This window comes from Pseudophryne corroboree, chromosome 11 (genome assembly GCF_028390025.1).
Source record: "Pseudophryne corroboree isolate aPseCor3 chromosome 11, aPseCor3.hap2, whole genome shotgun sequence".
Classification (NCBI taxonomy): domain Eukaryota; kingdom Metazoa; phylum Chordata; class Amphibia; order Anura; family Myobatrachidae; genus Pseudophryne; species Pseudophryne corroboree.
The window spans coordinates 171,435,771-171,454,411 of record NC_086454.1 but is presented as its reverse complement, the minus strand read 5'-3'; the positions used below and the strand labels follow the sequence as shown (position 1 = coordinate 171,454,411).

At 45.3% G+C, this 18,641-nt stretch overlaps 1 protein-coding gene across 1 annotated transcript in view; it reads left to right on the top strand.

The window, feature by feature from the left end:
- The window catches only part of LOC134970068 (cathepsin W-like), a 116,575-nt gene that overhangs the window by 64,702 nt on the left and 33,232 nt on the right, over window positions 1-18,641 (top strand). The window contains exons 6-9 of the mRNA XM_063946163.1: window positions 7,695-7,775; window positions 8,769-8,885; window positions 15,217-15,281; window positions 15,854-15,944. Of these exons, the coding sequence (XP_063802233.1) occupies window positions 7,695-7,775; window positions 8,769-8,885; window positions 15,217-15,281; window positions 15,854-15,944 (354 nt within the window). The remainder of the gene's footprint in view (window positions 1-7,694; window positions 7,776-8,768; window positions 8,886-15,216; window positions 15,282-15,853; window positions 15,945-18,641) is intronic.

The following is an 18,641-nucleotide window of genomic DNA, read 5'->3' as shown; positions in this document are numbered from 1 at the left end:
AAGGAGACTGCAGACTGACATGCGGACGCTCGTCCGCATGTCAGTCTGCTTTAAATCAGTGGCGCCCCCGCAGCCCCTCGCCCCCAAGCCACCGCGAGGACTGCGGGGGCAGTAGTTACGCCACTGGGCCAAGGTCTGCTTGTGAGCAGGCCAGCCACATTTGTGAAAACCAAACAGTACAAAGAGAGACTCAGACTTCCGAAGGGATGCAGTTCTCTTCACATAGATACAGAGAGCTCGTACCACATCCAAAGACCGCTCTTTGGAAGACAATTCAGGAGAAGCAGAGGCCGGAACCACGATCTCCTGATTAAGGTGGAAAGAAGACACCACCTTAGGCAAGTACCCTGGACGTGTTCGAAGATCCGCCCGGTCACAGTGAAAAATCAGATGTGGGCACCTACAAGACAAGGCACCCAGATCCGACACCCGTCTAGCAGAGGCAATAGCCAGCAGAGACAATACCTTAAGAGAAAGCCACTTAAGGTCTGCAGATTCAAGGGGCTCAAACGGAGACCCTTGCAACGCCTTCAGAACCACCATCGAGTCCCTAGGAGCCGCAGGCGGGACATAAGGAGGTTGAATCCACAACACACCCTGAGTGAACGTATGAACATCAGGTAAAGTCACAATTTTTCTCTGGAACCAAACCGTCAATGCAGAAATATGAACCTTGATGGAGGCCAGACGAAGGCCCAAGTCCAGGCCCTGTTATAGAAAGGCCAAACGTTTGGCCGTACTAAACTTGTAAGCGTCATGATTGTTAGTGGCGTACCAAGCAAAGTAATAATTCCAGACCCTATGATAAATCCAAGCCTTCTGGGCCTTCAACATAGTTTGAATGACCACCTCAGAAAATCCTTTAGCCCTCAAGATGGAAGCTTCAAGAGCCACGCCGTCAAAGCCAGCCAGGCCAGATCCTGTTAGACACAAGGGCCCTGAACAAGGAGGCCTGGTCGTTGTGGAAGCAGAAGAGGACGCTCTAACGATAGATCCTGAAGGTCTGAGAACCAGTGCCGTCTGGGCCACGCTGGAGAGATCAGAAGTAGGATTCCTCCTTCTTGCTTGAATTTCCTTAATACTCTGGGCAGGAGTGACACCGTAGGGAACACGTAGGGCAGTCGACAGTTCCATGGAATTGCCAGTGTTCCCACGAACACTGCTTGAGGATCCCTTGTCCTTGCTCCGAAGACCGGAACCTTGTGATTGTGTTGAGACGCCATCAGGTCCACATCTGGGAGGCCCCACTTGTCCACTAGGATTTGAAATACTTCTGGATGTACATTCTGAAGACTGAGGAAGTCCGCTTCCCAGTTTAGGACCCCCGGAATGAACACTGCCGATATGGCTGGCAGATGGCGTTCTGCCCACTGATGAATTCTTGATACTTCCCTCATTGCCATGCGGCTGTGAGTGCCACCTTGATGATATATGTATGCCACCGTGGTGGCGTTGTCCGATTATACTTGAACAGGTCTGTTCTGTATTAAATGCTGGGCCAAGATCAGAGCATTGAACACCGCCCGCAGTTCCAGAATGTTTATCGGGAGGAGAGACTCCTCCTTGGTCCATCGACCCTGAAGGGAGTGTTGTTCCAACACCGTGCCCCAACCTCTCAAACTGGCATCCATCGTCAGAGGGACCCAGTTGGAGAGCCAGAAGGGACGACCCCTGCTCGATCGTTGGTCCTCAAGCCACCAGCTCAGTGACAGATAGACCTCCGGAGACAAGGAGATCATGTGAGACCTGATCCGGTGAGACAGGCCATCCCACTTGGCAAGAATCAATTTCTGTAGAGGGCGGGAATGAAATTGAGCGTACTCCGCCATGTCAAAAGACGACACTATGAGACTTAGCACTTGCATCGCCGAATGTATCGACACTTGCGGACGAGATAGGAAGCATTGAATCCTGTCCTTAAGTTTCAGGACCTTCTCCTGAGACAAGAACAACTGCTGGTTGTGAGTGTCCAACAACGCCCCCAGGTGCACCATGCTCTGAGCAGGGACCAGGGAAGATTTCTTCCAGTTGATTAGCCACCCGTGGGCTTGCAGAAACTGGAGCTCCAGATCCAGATGGCGTAGGAGAATATCTGGGGAATTCGCCAGGATCCACAAGTCATCCAGATATGGCAGGATCCTGACCCCTTGACGATGGAGTACAGCCGTCATTACCGCCATGACCTTGGTGAAGACTCGCGGAGCCATGGTCAAACCAAAAGGTAACGCCCAAAACTGGTAATTGATGTTGCCAACCGCAAACCTCAGGTACTGCTGATGCGACATTGCAATGGGAATATGCAGGTAAGCATCCTGTATGTATAGGGAGACCATATAATCAGGGCCGTCTTTTCGGATGGGCTCAATGGGCTCTTGCCCAAGGGCCCCAGGAGTATAAGGGCCCTATGCTGATAGCTGAGGGTCCTCTCTTTCCAGGGTTACCAGATTTTTGAAAATCGGCCCTGGGGAACCAGAAATATTCGACTTGAAAGCAGTGGTCCCCATCCAAGCCTGTTAATTGCTCTTCCCAGCCAGATATCTCAGGTTCTGTCTGACGTAGAGTTTTTCTGATGTTATACTCCAAAAGCTGGGACTCTCCAATTTTGGTGGACACTGACAGCTTGTCTCTATTATGTCCAGAACCAGAGATATCAGCCTTCAAGCAGCCGGTCCCTGCTCCAGCTCCACAAGCCTAATATGCAGTTTTATATTTTCCTTGGTGAATTGCTCTGACTCCTGAACTCTGATCCCCAGGTCCCCAGTATCTCCTGCAAGGTGGGACTCTCTAGTTTTTTTTATCCAATTCAATGCTAAGAAATCAATTTCCAGGAACATGAGACATCTGCCCTCCCACCGGAAAATGATGAATATTAAGCCCACTCCACTATACACCCCTCCCCTACGTATTAAACACCCACTACCACCATGGAAGTCATGTACCAGGGCTTCTTCATTCAGCCCAATGTCCCCTTCTACAGTTTAGCCCCATCTGTGCAGTAAAGGAGTAATAAGCAGAAATTACTGCTCCAGGTCCTACATGTGAGCCGAAGATAGAACACCCCCTACCGCCGCTGATAGCACCCCAAATCCCTACCTCTGGAGGATGGATAGGGGGCCCAGTGCATTGCTGTGCCCAGGGGCCTACACTGCTGTTAAGATGGCCCTGCATATAATCCCCAGGTTCCAAGGCCAGAACAATAGAGTGAAGAGTTTCCATACGAAACTTGGAGACCCTCACAAATTTGTTCAAGGACTTGAGGTTGAGAATGGGCCGAGAGGACCCATTCGGTTTCGGGACTAGGAACAGCGGTGAATAGTACCCCTTGCCTCTCTGAGCCAGAGGCACCTGTACTACTACTCCTGTGTCCAGAAGGGACTGTACCACCGAATGAAGAGTTTTTGCCTTCACCTGATCCAAAGGGACGTCTGTCAGGCAAAATCGATGAGGGGGACGATTCTTGAAGGATACAGCGTAACCTCGAGTGACGACTTCCCGTACCCAGGCATCGGAAGTGGCTTCAACCTTTCCTGGGTAAACCCTAGAAGTCGGCCCCCCACCCTGGGATTCCCCAGAGGGAGGCCCGCCCCATCATGCAGAAGGCTTGTCAGTTTTGGAAGCAGGCTGAAGGGCAGCCCAGGCCCATTTAGGCTTGGGCTTATTGGGTTTGGAAGTGCGAGCCTGTTTCGGGTACGCCTGACCCTTTGCTTTCCTTGAAGGATAAAAGGAGCGAAAGGAAGTACTCTTAGCCTTCGGTACCAAGGAAGTAGCACTAAGTAGACAAGCTGTTTTAACAGAGGGTAAGCCAGCCACTATCTTATTGAGATCTTCTCTGAAAAGAATGTCTCCCTTAGAAGTGAGTACCTCCAGGGTTTTCTTAGAGTCCAGATCTACAGACCAGGACCGCAACCAGAGAATCCGGCGAGCCAAAATGGACGCAGTAGAAGCCTTGGCCGCCAGAATACCGGCATCAGAAGCCGCCTCCTTAATGTAATGAGAAGCTGTGACAATATATGATAAACATTGTCTAGCATGATCAGAAACGTTGGAAGGCAGCTCAGCTTCCAACTCCTGAGCCCACGCTTCAATAGCCTCTGCAGCCCAAGTCGCTGCAATGGTGGGCCAATGCGCAACACCTGCTAGGGTGTAAATCGCCTTTAAACAACCCTCCACACGCTTATCCGTCGGTTCTTTCAGAGACATGACGGTAGTATCAGGCAGAGCTGAGGATACCACCAGCCGTGCCACTTGCGAATCCACTGGCAGGGGTGTCTCCCAATTTTTACTTAGCTTCGCCGCGAGGGGATAGCGAGCCAGCATCTTCTTGTGAGGCGTGAATTTATTTCCTGGATTTTCCCAGGATTCCTGCCGTATGTCAACTAAATGGTCAGAGTAAGGTAAAACTTGTTTAACCCCTTTCTGGCGTTTAAATCTGACCGGTTTCTTAGGGGCAGTATCAGGCTCTGGGTCATCAGCAATTTGAAGAATTATCCTGATAGCCTCCAACAAGTAAGGAACATACACCTGTTTAACAGATTCCCCATCATAATTATCAGTATCAGTGTCTGTGGGGTCAGTATATACGCCATCCTAATCAGACTAGCTGTCTGGGACGTTGGTGGATTGTGAGGAAGTAATAGCCCGCTTAGAGGACCCCTTTGTCTTAGGCGGACAAGGGTGAGATTTCTGTTTAGTCAGTGATTGGTTCAATTGCTGAAACTGAGTGGACAGTTGATCTGCCCATGGCGGATTAACCGCAGGGACCATAAGCGGTTGCACCAGCACAGGAGGTCCCATAGGGAGCGTAAGTCTAGTTACCAGCATATTCAATAACGTGGAGAAAGTAGCCCAAGGTGGGTCATTATGCACCCCTGTTGCTATGGTCCTCCTGGGGGATAGGGAACCCCCAGAACCTGAACCCTCTGCTGCTATGTTTTCCTTTAATGTGTCTGCAGCGTCACCACCACGCAATGTGGGATCAGCTTCAGCTCCGTCGCCTCTTGTAGCTGACATGTCTGAAAGCTCAATTCAAAGCAACCCAGTACAATATCAGCAGCACAACACCTGACAAGAACCCCCTGTGTAGTGTATTACCACAAACAGTGAGTTCCAGAGGTATATGGTGACTAAAAATCACAGAGAAAATACACAATAAGTATATCCTGTGAAACACCTATATTAAGTAATAATCCTGACTTACTTAGCCCCCTCAGGTTACAGAATATAGGGATAGCAGTCTGAGTGAGATACACGAAATAAAGGTCACACAGCAGCTATATGCACACACACATAGTCACATTGTACAATGTAGAAATTATGACATGCAATAAAACTGCGCTGGACTAGCAATACAGAGTAATACTAAGTATAGCTATACACTCAATAGATATAACAATGCACAGTAAAGACTGGATGTATATCACAGGGTACTTGTACTAAATAACCCTGACTAAATGCACTTTTTATTAACTAACACTGTCAACAGACATGTAGAATACTTAAGTGTCTTGTAAAATCCACAGCCCTGACATGCAGGTGGCTTTACAGAGGAGGATTTGCCCAAACAGTCCCAGGATCAGCTCAGCTTGTCCTAATGGCACCCAAACGCTGACAGGGAGCGAAGGAGAGATAGATATGCAGCTCCAGGGCGGGAACATTTACTCTAAATGGCGCCCTGGGGCTGGGGGAGGGGCTACAGGTCAGAGACTTATCCCCTTGCTGGACTTCACCACTGGGTACTGTGGGCCTTAGCAAACAGATTTTTGAGAGAATCCGACCTGTGTTCTTGCCCTGGTGGTCTAGTGGGGTCCCTGTACTGCCACAGTGTCCACTCCAGTGCGCGCGGCCCGCCTCCCACCGGCAGCGCCAGATCGCGGTTTACAGCGGGTCCCGCCTGGGGGATCCACTTACCTCCTCCCTGAATGCGGCCACACGATCCTGGAGAGCTGCGGTGGTGTGTGTGCCTGACTGAAGAAAACCGGAGCCTCCGCTGTAAGTACCCGGCAACCAGGGCGCAGGAGCATACAGCGCCGCTGGGGAGGTGATGGAGCTGCAGCAGGAGATGTCTGACTGACATCTAACACTCACAGTGTCTCTGCTGCAGCCCTTGAATTCTTAATTTTTCACTTAAAAAAGCTCTTCTGAGGACTGCTGGAGCAGCCCACCTGTTGTATGCCTGCACTGCATGGCGCCAACTACAAAACTGAGCGCCTGTGCACGGAGGCGGGGTTATAGAGGAGGCGGTGCTATGCATTCTGGGAAGAAGGTCAAAGCTTTTAGCCTGTTGGTGCCTCGGATCAAGATCCTACTCTACACCCCAATGTCATTCCCTGTGGAGCACGGTGTACCCCGCAGCAGAAAGCACCCTTCCAGGATGCAATTACATGGTGAACGGTTGCGAATGTGCACTATGGCTGGGGCGTGTACACAGACCCTATGGACGCGGCCTCTTCATGCGAACGCAGCTGCTGCATCCATCACTGAATAAGGCCCATAGCTAGCTCTAACCAGGGGCATAAACAGAACTTTGTGTGCCCCATAGCAGCATACTTAAGGGGCCCCGTCCCAGTTCTTCCAGAGAGACCCCTTTCCGCAGCAATTGTTAATTTAATGCCCCATAGTAGTGCCCTAGTTAATTTTCTAAACCATGGTAGTACCCTAGTAAATATTATGGCTAAAGGCAATGCCCTAGTTTATATGATGTCACATTGCAGGGCTGCATTATGCCACACAGTATCCCCACATTCACATTGTGACACAGAGTGCCCCATTTCATATTATGCCACCCTATAGTGCCTCCACTTCAAAATGTGCCACATATAAGTGCCCCAGTTCTTGTTATGCCACATTACGCTGCCCCCTTATTATTATAAAATCCACCTCTCACTGAAAATATGTCACACAATTCAGGCTGGGCAATGGATCAGATCCAATTGCTTAACATGCATATTTGGGAAATTGGTATGCAACTTTATAACGGGATGCAGTCAATTTACCTACAATCATAATCCCTACGGTCAAAATACCGACAACAATTGACCGATGGTCAAAATACCGACAAGGTCAAAATACCAACATGGTCAAAATACCGACATTTGAAATATGTCGACCTGGTCAAAATACCAACATTTAAAATGTCGACAGGTCAAAAAAATCGACATTAATTTTTCAGGATTTTTCATTGAAACCGAATTGTTTATACTTTACCATCCCAGTGAACCTGGAAGGGGAATATAATAGTGTGCCCGTAGCATGGTGAGCGCAGCAGGCCATGGGAGAGGATGCGGTACAATTATACGGTGTCCATGTTGACCTGTGTCGACATACACGCCAACTGTTTTTTATAAACTCGTGTTGAGTTTTTGACCTGTTGACATTTTAAATGGCGGTATTTTGGCTGTCGACATTTTAAATGTCGGCATTTTTGACCTTGTTGGTATTTTGACCATAGGTCAATTGTTGTCGGTATTTTGAACTTTGGGATTTTGATTGTAGGTAAATCATACTGATCCCTTTATAACATGGGTTTAGGCTCCCCTAAGCACCTGGAACCCATAGCAATGTCGCCCCTTGCACCTACTATAGGTATACCCATGTCTCTGGCTATACAGTATATACTCCTAAATTAGTCACCCACATTCTTCCTTTGTTACAGGCCCTTTCCTCGCTGCTTCTGATTCTCTATATTCTATTTCCAGAGGTTATAGACTGTGGCCCTTGCGATGATGGTTGTAAAGGAGGATACCCATGGGATGCATATATCACTGTTCTAATGCAAGGTAAGCTATAGCTCAGTCACTGCTTGACTGACCTGCATGATTGACTTGCTGTGGCCATGTGGTGACATTAGCTGGTCGGCATTGGCCAGTGGGGGGGGGGGGGGGGGGGAATGGGAACAGTATGCGAGTGCCGAGACCATTGTCTGTATATTCCGATCCAGATTTACTGGCCCCAGAAGCCTGAATAGCCCAGCCATGCTGAGTAACCTGAGGGTTACTCAGATGGCCAATGTTCATGCAAATGATCTGAAGCTGTGGCTTCGGATGCAGCAGCGAACCACAGAAACAGATAGGAGGCATCTATTTACACAAGCCACCTCCTGCAGCATTAGCATCATTTAGCAGTAGTGGCTGCAACAACTGCTATTGCTTAACATAGTATGTAATCCACTAAACTATATAAAATACAGGGGACAGGTTAAAATTTCAGAATTGCGGGACTGTACTTAGCATGTCTCCCAGAATTCTGTAGACTTCCTCCAGTCACTGCTCCGTGGCCCCTACAGAACTCCGTTCCCCACTTCCTCACTCACTGCCCCTTCCAGCAGCAGAGTCAGACGACACGCTGCCTGTCACTGCAGCCCCCTGTCAGGGAGATTAGCCTACCTTCCTCAGAGTTTGGGAGGTCTTCCATTATTACAGGTGTCTCATGGACATTCCAGGAGGGTATGCAACTATGATTTGTATTGACATTATAATTTATGTGCCTTTTAAACTGAACAGTTGTAAGATTAATCACTAGTCCAGCACAACTACTGGAGGTTTTTTTTTCTTTTCATTACCTCGTTTTATGCACAATGATTTATGGTGGTGCCAAATTTGGTCCAGTGCTCAGTATTTGAATGTTCTGTAAAAACATAATTTTTTAAAAATTGTACAGCTTAATTGAAATTACTTGCAAAAAACAAGCAAGCGGATTTTAACAGTGAATGATCATGATTATCTAAAATGTAAACAAATGATGTGGTGACCTCTCTCTGATTTTCTCTGAAGGGGGCCTGGTTAATGAGAGCGAATACCAATATCAGGCTATCAGGAGCACATGTAGGAGAGATCTTCACCCTGCAGCATGGATTTATGATTTTCAAATGCTTCCAAAGAATGAAGAAAGTAAGAATACTCACACTGGATGTACAGTAACTTAAAAAAACGTGCTTGCTGCACAGCAATATCCTATTATCAGTTATTTATATAGCGCATACATATTCTGCAGCACTTTACAGAAAATATTTGGCCATTCACATCAGTCTCTGCCCCAGTGGAGCTTACAATCTGTATTCCCTACTACAGGTACTCACATTCACACAAGGGTTAATTTTATTGGGAGCCAATTAACCTTCCAGTATATATTTTTTGGGATTGTGGGAGGAAACCAGATCTCCCCCCCCCATGCAAGCACAGGGAGAATATACAAACTCCACACAATTAGGGCATGGGGGGAACCAAACCCATGACCTCAGGGATGTGAAGTAGTAATGCTAACCATTACACCATCCGTGCTGCCCAAAGCCTAGCATTGTGCACCTTTAGAGTTATTTATTAACAGTTATAGCCCACCTATATTACACAGTGCTTTATAGAGCCTATATCAGCCATTCACATCAGTTCCTGCCCCGGTATATTTCCTATCACATGTGCCATGACCTCAGTGCTGTGAGGCAGTATTGCTAACCCGTACACCATCCATGCTGCCCAGAATTTGAGCCAATTTGTATCTAAGAGCAAATGTAAAATTCTGCATTTGCAGATTTGGCTGCAAATGTTAGATGCGGCCACCACTGCATAGCTAGCAAATGCGCCACATTCCCCATGCAGATAACAGGAACAGATGCACCAGGAACATGACATGTGGTTTGGTTACACTCTGAGCACAAAAGGTGTCTGAAAACACAATACACAATTCATACACATTTCTGTAGATGGCAGGAAAGTGTAGATTAGAAGTATCCATGCACTGGCGTAACTAGGAATTTTTCTCCCCCAGCCAAAAAATTCTCTGGCGCCCCTCCCCTCCCATAAACGGCACTATAAAAGTGAAGATGCGTGCGGCGTAGGCGCGCGCGCTGGAAAATGGGGCATGGCCTCACTAAAATGGGTGTGGCTTCACTGAAAGGGGCGTGACAATGCAGGTAAAGTTTCCTTATACCCCAGTTTTGCAACCTGCACGCCGAGACATTGGCCACCACAGGGAAAAAAAATAATCCTGATTCATGTCCCTAACATTATTTGGAATTTTTCCTCCTTATAGTAATGCCCCTTACACATTATGCCACACACTGCAATGGCCCTTAGACATAATGCCACACCATAATGCCCATTACACAATATGCCACACACCGTAATGTCCATTACACATTAAGACCTACAGTAAGGCTTCTAATTACTTTTAAAATTGCCTGCTCATTGCCAGGGATTTCATGCTCTTGGTTCCATACACAGTGCCAGGGTTTGTCATGCTCAGGGTGACATACTAGTAATTATATAAATCAAGGCGCTTGTTATATATTGCAACAGTTGTAAAGAACCAACAGTTGCGTAATCAATAAGTGCAATACCTGTAAAAAAAGAAGGGTGGTTAATAAAAAATGTTTACAGCCCTTTTGGGAAATTGTAGTCCTTTTATGTAAAAACGGGTTCCGATATTAGCCGCAAGAAGGTGGAGAAATGTCCCAGATCTATCTATCTATCCCTAAACTACCCACTTTATAGTTGCTGGCGGTGGGGTCGTGGGCTGCTGCTCCGCGCGGCTTGGTTCCCTTGTTTAGTATTGCCATTCTCTCCTGCCGCGTCTCCTGTGCGGTGTGCTGCGCTCCGTGACGGCTCTGGATCCGGCTTTGGTGACGGCTTTATTCCGGTGTACTCAAATTTGAACAGAGTGCACCTAGGACTGGCGTGCTGTATGGTAGTGCTTTCCAACGCGTTTCGGGCTCCAGGCCCTTTATCGAGGATAGCACTGGTTTAGCCAACTTCCTTTTTATAGCAAAAAGAAACAACCTTTTTTTTAAACTTTTTTTAAAAAAAACACCTTTATTCATAATTTTAAAACAGGGATTTTCTCCCAGGAAGTGGGTAAAAAAGGCGGTATGCACATGGCTGATGTTTCTATACTAACGGTATTGCACTTTGCGGGAATAATGTGAAGATGAATTGACAGATAGATTAAAAAATAAAAAATGGAAAAAATCGAGGTGGGAATTTGTCAGGCAACTAGAATTTTTTTTTTAAAAAGTGAGGGAGATGGATAGTTTTATATATATATATATATATATATATATCAAAATAAGGAAATGAAAGAGTATTTAGTTTTATTACAAAAAAACATTAAGCTCTATATCAACATTTAACCCAGATGGCTGTAAAGTTTGTAAATTAAATATCCATTCTGTTTCTTTCATTTTTAATGCATCTGAAATATTACCTCCTCTCCAATATTGTTGAATTTTTTGAATTCCAATAAATTTTAATTCAGTAGGATTCTTATCGTGATGATCCAAAAAATGTTTAGAGACACTGTGTGTCTGTAGTCCCTTTTTTATATTATTAATATGTTCCATGATCCGAGTTTTTAATTTTCTTTTTGTTTGTCCTACGTATTGCAATTGACAGGGGCACTCGAGTAGATAAACAACTCCCTCTGTATTGCAACTGATGGCATTTTTTATTTTATATTCTTTCTTTGACACATTGGACCTAAACTCTTTAATTGATGTGGTAGAAGTCCTGTTGGTTGTTTTGCAGGCAGTACAGTTTAAGCAGAAATTATGTCCCACATTTTTTATTTCATTCTGACTTGATATAGCTGATGGTATATAGCTTCTGGTCAGTTCTTGTCTAAGGTTTTTTGCCCTTCTATAAATGATTTTTGGTTTCTCCGGAAGTAGTGATTGCAATTGTGTGTCTAATTTAAGTATGTGCCAGTGTTTATGTAAAATATTTTCAAAAGAATGATATTGACTACTATATTGGGTAATGAAGGCTGTTTGAAATTCATTTGTTTCTTGTTTCTGTTTATATTGTATTAGTTCATTCCTTTCTGTTCTCATAAGTTTTTGTATTTCTTGTTGCAGATGAATGTCTTTATATCCCTTTTCTATAAACTGTGTTTTGAGTTGATTTGCTTGCATGACAAAGTCTTCTTCCTTAGAACAATTTCTTTTTATTCGTCTTAATTGGCCCCCTGGTATGTTTTTGGTCCAATTTGTATGGTGATTGCTATTCACTGGCAAGATGCTGTTGCTACTAACATTTTTCTTATGCGTTCTTGTGTGTAAAGCATTTTGTGATATAAAGATTTCTAGATCTAAATAGACAACCATATCTTTGCTGAATGTGGAGGTGACATACGCGTTGCCAGGGGTTTCATGAGCTGGGTGTTGTGCTTGTAACCAGGGGGTAATGCTTGTTGCTGGGGCTGTGCTCCCAGTGCTACATATGCCCCCAGTGCCAGATATTTCCCCACAGTGCCAGGTACACATTGCCCCACAGTGCCAGATATGCCCCCAGTGCCAGATACAGAAATGCCCCCAGTGCCAGATACACCTGTCCCCCCAGTGCCAGTTATGCCCCCAGTGCCAGATACAGAAATGCCCCCACAGTACCAGATATGCCCCCAGTGCCAGATATGCCCCCAGTGCCAGATAAAGAGATGATCCCAGTGCCAGATACAGAAATACACCCCAATGCCAGATATGCCCCCAGTGCCAGATTCAGATATGCCCCAAGTGCCAGATACATAAATACCCCCAATGCCAGATATGCCCCCAATGCCAGATACAAAATGCCCCCCAATGCCAGATATGCCCCCAGTGCCAGATACATAAATGCCCCCCAATGCCAGATATGCCCCCAGTGCCAGATTCAGATATGCCCCCAGTGCCAGATACATAAATGCCCCCAATGCCAGATACAGAGATGCCCCCAGTGCTAGATATGCCCCCAGTGCCAGATACATAAATGCCCCCCAATGCCAGATACAGAAATGCCCCCCCAATGCCAGATATGCCCCCAGTGCCAGTTACATATGTCCTGTGTCCCCTCCCCCCTCCTTACCACGCTGCTGCTGCCTTGTGTTTTAGTGTTAGGGGAGGAGAGCGCAGCGTGCGCCTCTCCTGCCCCTCAGCTCAGCCTCCAGCGGTGCGGGTGTCTACTTTCAATTAGGCGCCGATCCGTGAGCCAATCAAAGCTCGCGGTCGTTTTTTTTTGTGGATATATCTATGAGTGGGACATGTATGTGAACTTTAGCTTTCAGTATCTGCTTTCAGTATCATATTTCCAGCCTCCTGACCCCTGTCACTCCAGCCTCCTGCCCCGTATTGCTCCTGCCTCCTGCCCCATGTCTCTCGAGCCTCCTATCTTTCCAGCCTTCAGCCCTGTGTCTTTCCAGTCTTATGCTCCATGTCACTCCAGCCTCCTGTCACTCCTTCAAAAAAAAATAAAACGGTGTGTAGGTGCTTGATAAAGGGGATAGGAACCCCCGAAACATGATAGAGATCTGCTGTTACGTGTAACCAGCTTCAGCAATGAACATCACCAGTGATCGAGTGAACGGCGCATATCATCTATACCCTGTCCGTGACCGCAGCCGGACTTAGCCGCGAGTGGAGACTAGCTTCCGCATTAGACTCCCAGTGTTGTTCTTGCTGCAAACTTCATGATTTTATTGTATATCATCTTTTAATATTAAACATCACCTTTTTGGACCGTATATTAGACTAGACAGCTGTTTCCTGGGGCGATCTAAAGATACCCTTATATTGAAGAAATTATATCCGGGGTTAAAGATACCTTGTTTGGCCTGCGGGTGAGAACCCTAATGTAAGTTCTCAATTAAGAGGGTGTGTTTCCCGGTGTACCACTCACGAATATTGAAGGATTTAAGAACAGTATACTGCAAGTGAACAGCGCCTACACACAGTTTTCTCTTTTTTGTATTAGTGTGTTGTGGAGATTTATAGGTGCTCTCCTTTAAACTGTGTGGCTGCAGTTTACTGGTCAGCGCAGAGACCACATTTTGATTCTTGTACTCCTGCCACTCCTGCCTCCTGTCTGTAAAGTTTCCCGCCCCATGGGGGTAATTCAGACCTGATCATAGCAGCACATTTGTTAGCTGTTGGGCAAAACCATGGGGGTAATTCCAAGCTGATCGCAGCAGGAAAATTTTTAGCAGTTGGGCAAAACCATGTGCACTGCAGGGGGGAGGGGGGGGGCAGATATAACATTTGCAGAGAGAGTTAATTGTGTACACATGGTGAGATTTATCTGTCCAATCTGTCTGGTGAGAACAAAAATCTGGCAATGGATGAGAGCAAATGACAATCAACCATTTTCTCCCAAACACTGGAAAATGGATTAAAACTATTGATATAACACATTTTTCCAAACAAACTTATTTAACCTATTTGTTTTAACATCCATTGTCTATTTTCCAGTGGTTGGGAGCAAATGGTCTGTTGCCATTTGCTCTAATCCATTACCAGATTTTTGTTCTCACCAGACAGATTGGACAGATAAATCTCACCATGTGTACACATAGATTTGGGTGGGTTATTTTGTTTCTGTGCAGGGTAAATACTGGCTGCTTTATTTTTACACTGCAATTTAGATTGCAGATTGAACTCACCACACCCAAATCTAACTCTCTCTGCACGTTATATCTGCCTCCCCTGCAGTGCACATGGTTTTGCCCAACTGCTATAAAATTTCCTGCTGCGATCAACTTGGAATTACCCCCCATGTGCACTGCAGGGGGGAGGGGGGGGGGCAGATATAACATTTGCAGATAAAGTTAGATTTGGGTGGGTTACAGTATATTGTTTCTGTGCAAAGTAATACTGACCGCTTTATTTTTACACTGCAATTAAGATTTCAGTTTGAAAACACACCACCAAAATCTAACTCTCTCTGCACATGTTATATCTGCCACCCCTGCAGTGCACATGGTTTTTCCCAACTGCAGTGCTAACAAATTTGCTGCTACAATCAGGTCTGAATTTCCCCCCATGTCACTTCAGACCCATGTCTCTCCAGCCTCCTGTCCTTCCTGCCACCTGTCCCGTGTCTTTCAAGCCTGCTACTCCATCCCCCTGTCTTTTTTGTTCTCCTGCCCCATGTCTCTCCAGCCTCCTGCTCCCTGTGTCACCTCAGGTGCCAACTCCTTCACCAGCCCCCTCCAATTTACCTTTTACCTTTGACAGCATGCATGCTCCTCTTGGTGTTCCTCTTCCTTTCAGCAGCGCTGCTTGATGACATCACAACGTACACCACACAGTGCTGCACAGCATAAACACAGGGACCTGGATAAATGGTGGTGCTGCATCTTCAGTGAACACATGCTTCATTCTCTTTGTTCTGGAAAAATAATACAAATAAACTTAGTTTGTCCCAATTAATTTGCTCACAGTTATAAACCTACAATTCACAGCTAAAAAATGATCTTTTGCAGATATGGCTTCTTATGTTGGCAACAACGGAACTCTCACTGTTACAATTAATAGTGTTATGCTCCAGGTGAGTCTGTATCTATTTAACCAAGAGATGACAATGCGCCTGATTCAGAGTTGTACGCTAATGCAATTACAATTGCGATTTTCTAAGCTATGGAACTGCTAATGTTAGCAAGTGAATCTGCCGCCCAGAAATGACATGAGGCGCCCACGTAGCTATAGCAACTTATTTGATATTGCGTACACATTCACAGCCTAAATGCAAAAATGAGGATCATCCATGGCTTGGGTAGGACTATGGCTATTCAGACTGGACGCAGCAGTAGCGACGCAAACGCCATGTTTCTCTGCATACATGATTACAGTTGGTAACATATACATGCCCGGAAAATAGCCATGACACTCCTGCGTTTTTGCTGCCACTCCCCGTTAACTCCCCTAAATGGTCACTTCCTATCAGTCATTCTGCAAAGACTCGCAAAGGCACTTTTACACATGCGCAGTGCGATCATGGAGCAGGCACAGACTGCTGATAATCGTTCAATTGCAAATACATCTGCACAGAGAACAACTCTGAAGCAGGCCCATAGTGAAATACAATTGCTTATGTACTGTACCTTCTTTTTGTATCTTTAGCATTACAAAAATGGAATTATACACACTCTCCATAGAAACTGCGATCCAGATTATGTGGACCACGTGGTTTTGATAGTAGGATATGTTAAAGGTAAGAAGACAATTACAATAAAATTATAATTTTCTTTACACTGTACAATGTGGACCCTTCACCAAAGCATAAAACAGATATAGGGGCATATTTATTAATATGCTAGTTACCAGCTGGTCAAAATGATAGAACAACATAAGAGTAATGTCAGCGCCGGCGGGCAAAACATATAGAGGTGAGGAGCAGCGTTATCCTTTTATTATATAGGATGCAGCCAACCCCTGAGAATATGGATTCTGTATCCCCACAATTTGTGGCAATAAGGAATCTATAATATTCACCTATATGTATCAATAGTCAGTTGCTGGGACAGGGGTTCTGACAGAAGTGCTTTCCGGCAATCAGTAGAAGTAAAAGATCAAAGGGGGTAATTTCAAGTTGATCGCAGCAGGATTTTTGTTAGCAGTTGGGTAAAACCATGTACACTGCAGGGGAGGCAGATATAACATGTGCAGAAAGAGTTAGATTTGTGTGGGTTATTTTATTTCTGTGCAGGGTAAATACTGGCTGCTTTATTTTACACTGCAAATTAGATTGCAGATTGAACACACCCCACCCAAATCTATCTCTCTCTGCACATGTTATATCTGCCTCCCCTGCAGTGCACATGGTTTTGCCCAATTGCTAACAAAAATCCTGCTGCGATCAACTTGGAATTACCCCCAAAGTCTGATCATTTTACTTCCTATTTCGGCCTACCGCTGCGCTACTGCTCATGTGCTGACGTTCCTCTCCCAATAACGTTTGCGATTGTAGCCCATAGGCTGAAACAGGCTGCCGGGACTAAGCTCTGGAATGCTTTTCATTCTGGATCTTGGTAAATCTGACAGTGTAACAGCTCTAATAGAAACCTTTGGAGGCTGCTTCTATTGTCAGACATGTAGGAATCACTGCAGATATCAGAGATATCTGCTGCAGTCCCTCCAGTCCATGGTACCACCAGGCAGTGGCGCACCCAGGGGGGGTTTCCGAGTACCCAGAAACCCCCCTCCACTAAAAAAAAAAAAAAAAAAAAAAAATTTTTTTTTTTTTTTTTAATCTGCATGAGTATTATTAATGGCTGTCTAGCGTCCTCTGCAGCCTGCTGTCTTCCTGGTGGCACTTGCAAGTGCAATAAAAGTTTACTTTATTTTAATTATAGTACATATATATCCATGTGCCTACATATATACACATGTATATACATACATACATATAAACACACACACACACACACACACACGATATATATATATATATATACATGTGTATATATATATATGTGTACTGTATGTGTGTGTATATATATATATATATATGTATGCATGTTTAATATGCTATGTATATGTGTATATGGGTTCACTACGATCTCCCGGCGGCCGGCCTCCCGGCGACCAGCATACCGGCGCCGGGAGGCCGGCCGCCGGCTTACCAACAGTGTGGCGAGCGCAAATGAGCCCCTTGCGGGCTCGCTGCGCTCGCCACGCTACACGCGCCACACTATTCTATTCTCCCTCCAGGGGGGTCATGGACCCCCACGCGGGAGAATAAGTGTCGGTATGCCGGCGGTCAGGCTCCCGGCGCCGGGAATGCTGGTCGCCGGGAGCCCGACCGCCGGCATACTGAAGACCACCCGTGTATATGTATGTGTGTGTGTATATATATGTGTGTGTGTAGATATATGTATATATATATATATATATATATGTGTGTAGATATATATATATATATATATATATATATACATACACACACACACACACAGACACACTAGTTTTACGGACCCAGCATATACTGGGTCACCTCAGTCCCCACCCCCGTGATTGGCTCCGCCCAGTTCTGGAAACCCCCCCCATGCAAATCCTGCGTTTGCCACTGCCAGGGAATCCTTAATACTTCCAGGTACCACACAAACATAAGGATATCATGCAAATATCATTTGACAAATAGATCGCATAACAACAATATAATATATACAAAGCATGTGTTAACCTTTTTATGTGTTACAGCTGCAGTTAGCTCCTAAACACTTTTTTTATATATCTAAATTCAGTTATTTATAAAATCTAACAACTAGAGCGCTTGAGAATAAGTATATGTGTGTAAGCAAAACCTGTAAGTAAAAAAAGGTTAGAAAATGTTTACAGCTCTTTTTAAGAATTGGTTACTGTCCATAAATGAGGAGTGGGTTTTAAAATATATAGCAGAAACAGATTGAGGTGTTCCGTATAGGCTAGCTTTCCCTATCTATGAGGACCTCTGTTCCCGCCAGCGATTACTTCATTGAGCATCTGCCGCTGGCAATGAATACTTGTGTCCTCACTGCTGTTTGCAGTTTCACTTATTCTCAAGCGCTCTATTCTTTATATTTTATAAACTGTGTCTTTTAACAGAGCTGCTAATTATATAAACTCTATTAGTGCAGTTTTCACTATTTTATAAATTCAGGTACTGATGTCATTTGCCGGGCGGTTATTATGATTGTGAAAATCTCATGTAAAAGAGTGCACATACAGCAAATTGTAGGAAGTCTTACAGTTTTCTATTTGGGTTTATGTATGACCAGAGGAGACTACACTGTCTGGGTCTAATTAATCATGTTAAAATTTTTGCCTATACACCATGACATATTGTATGGCACCAGGGACACCATGGTGGGGGCATGGGTTATACAATAGCAAGAGGCCCAGAATGAAAGGGGGTGGGCTCACTGGCACT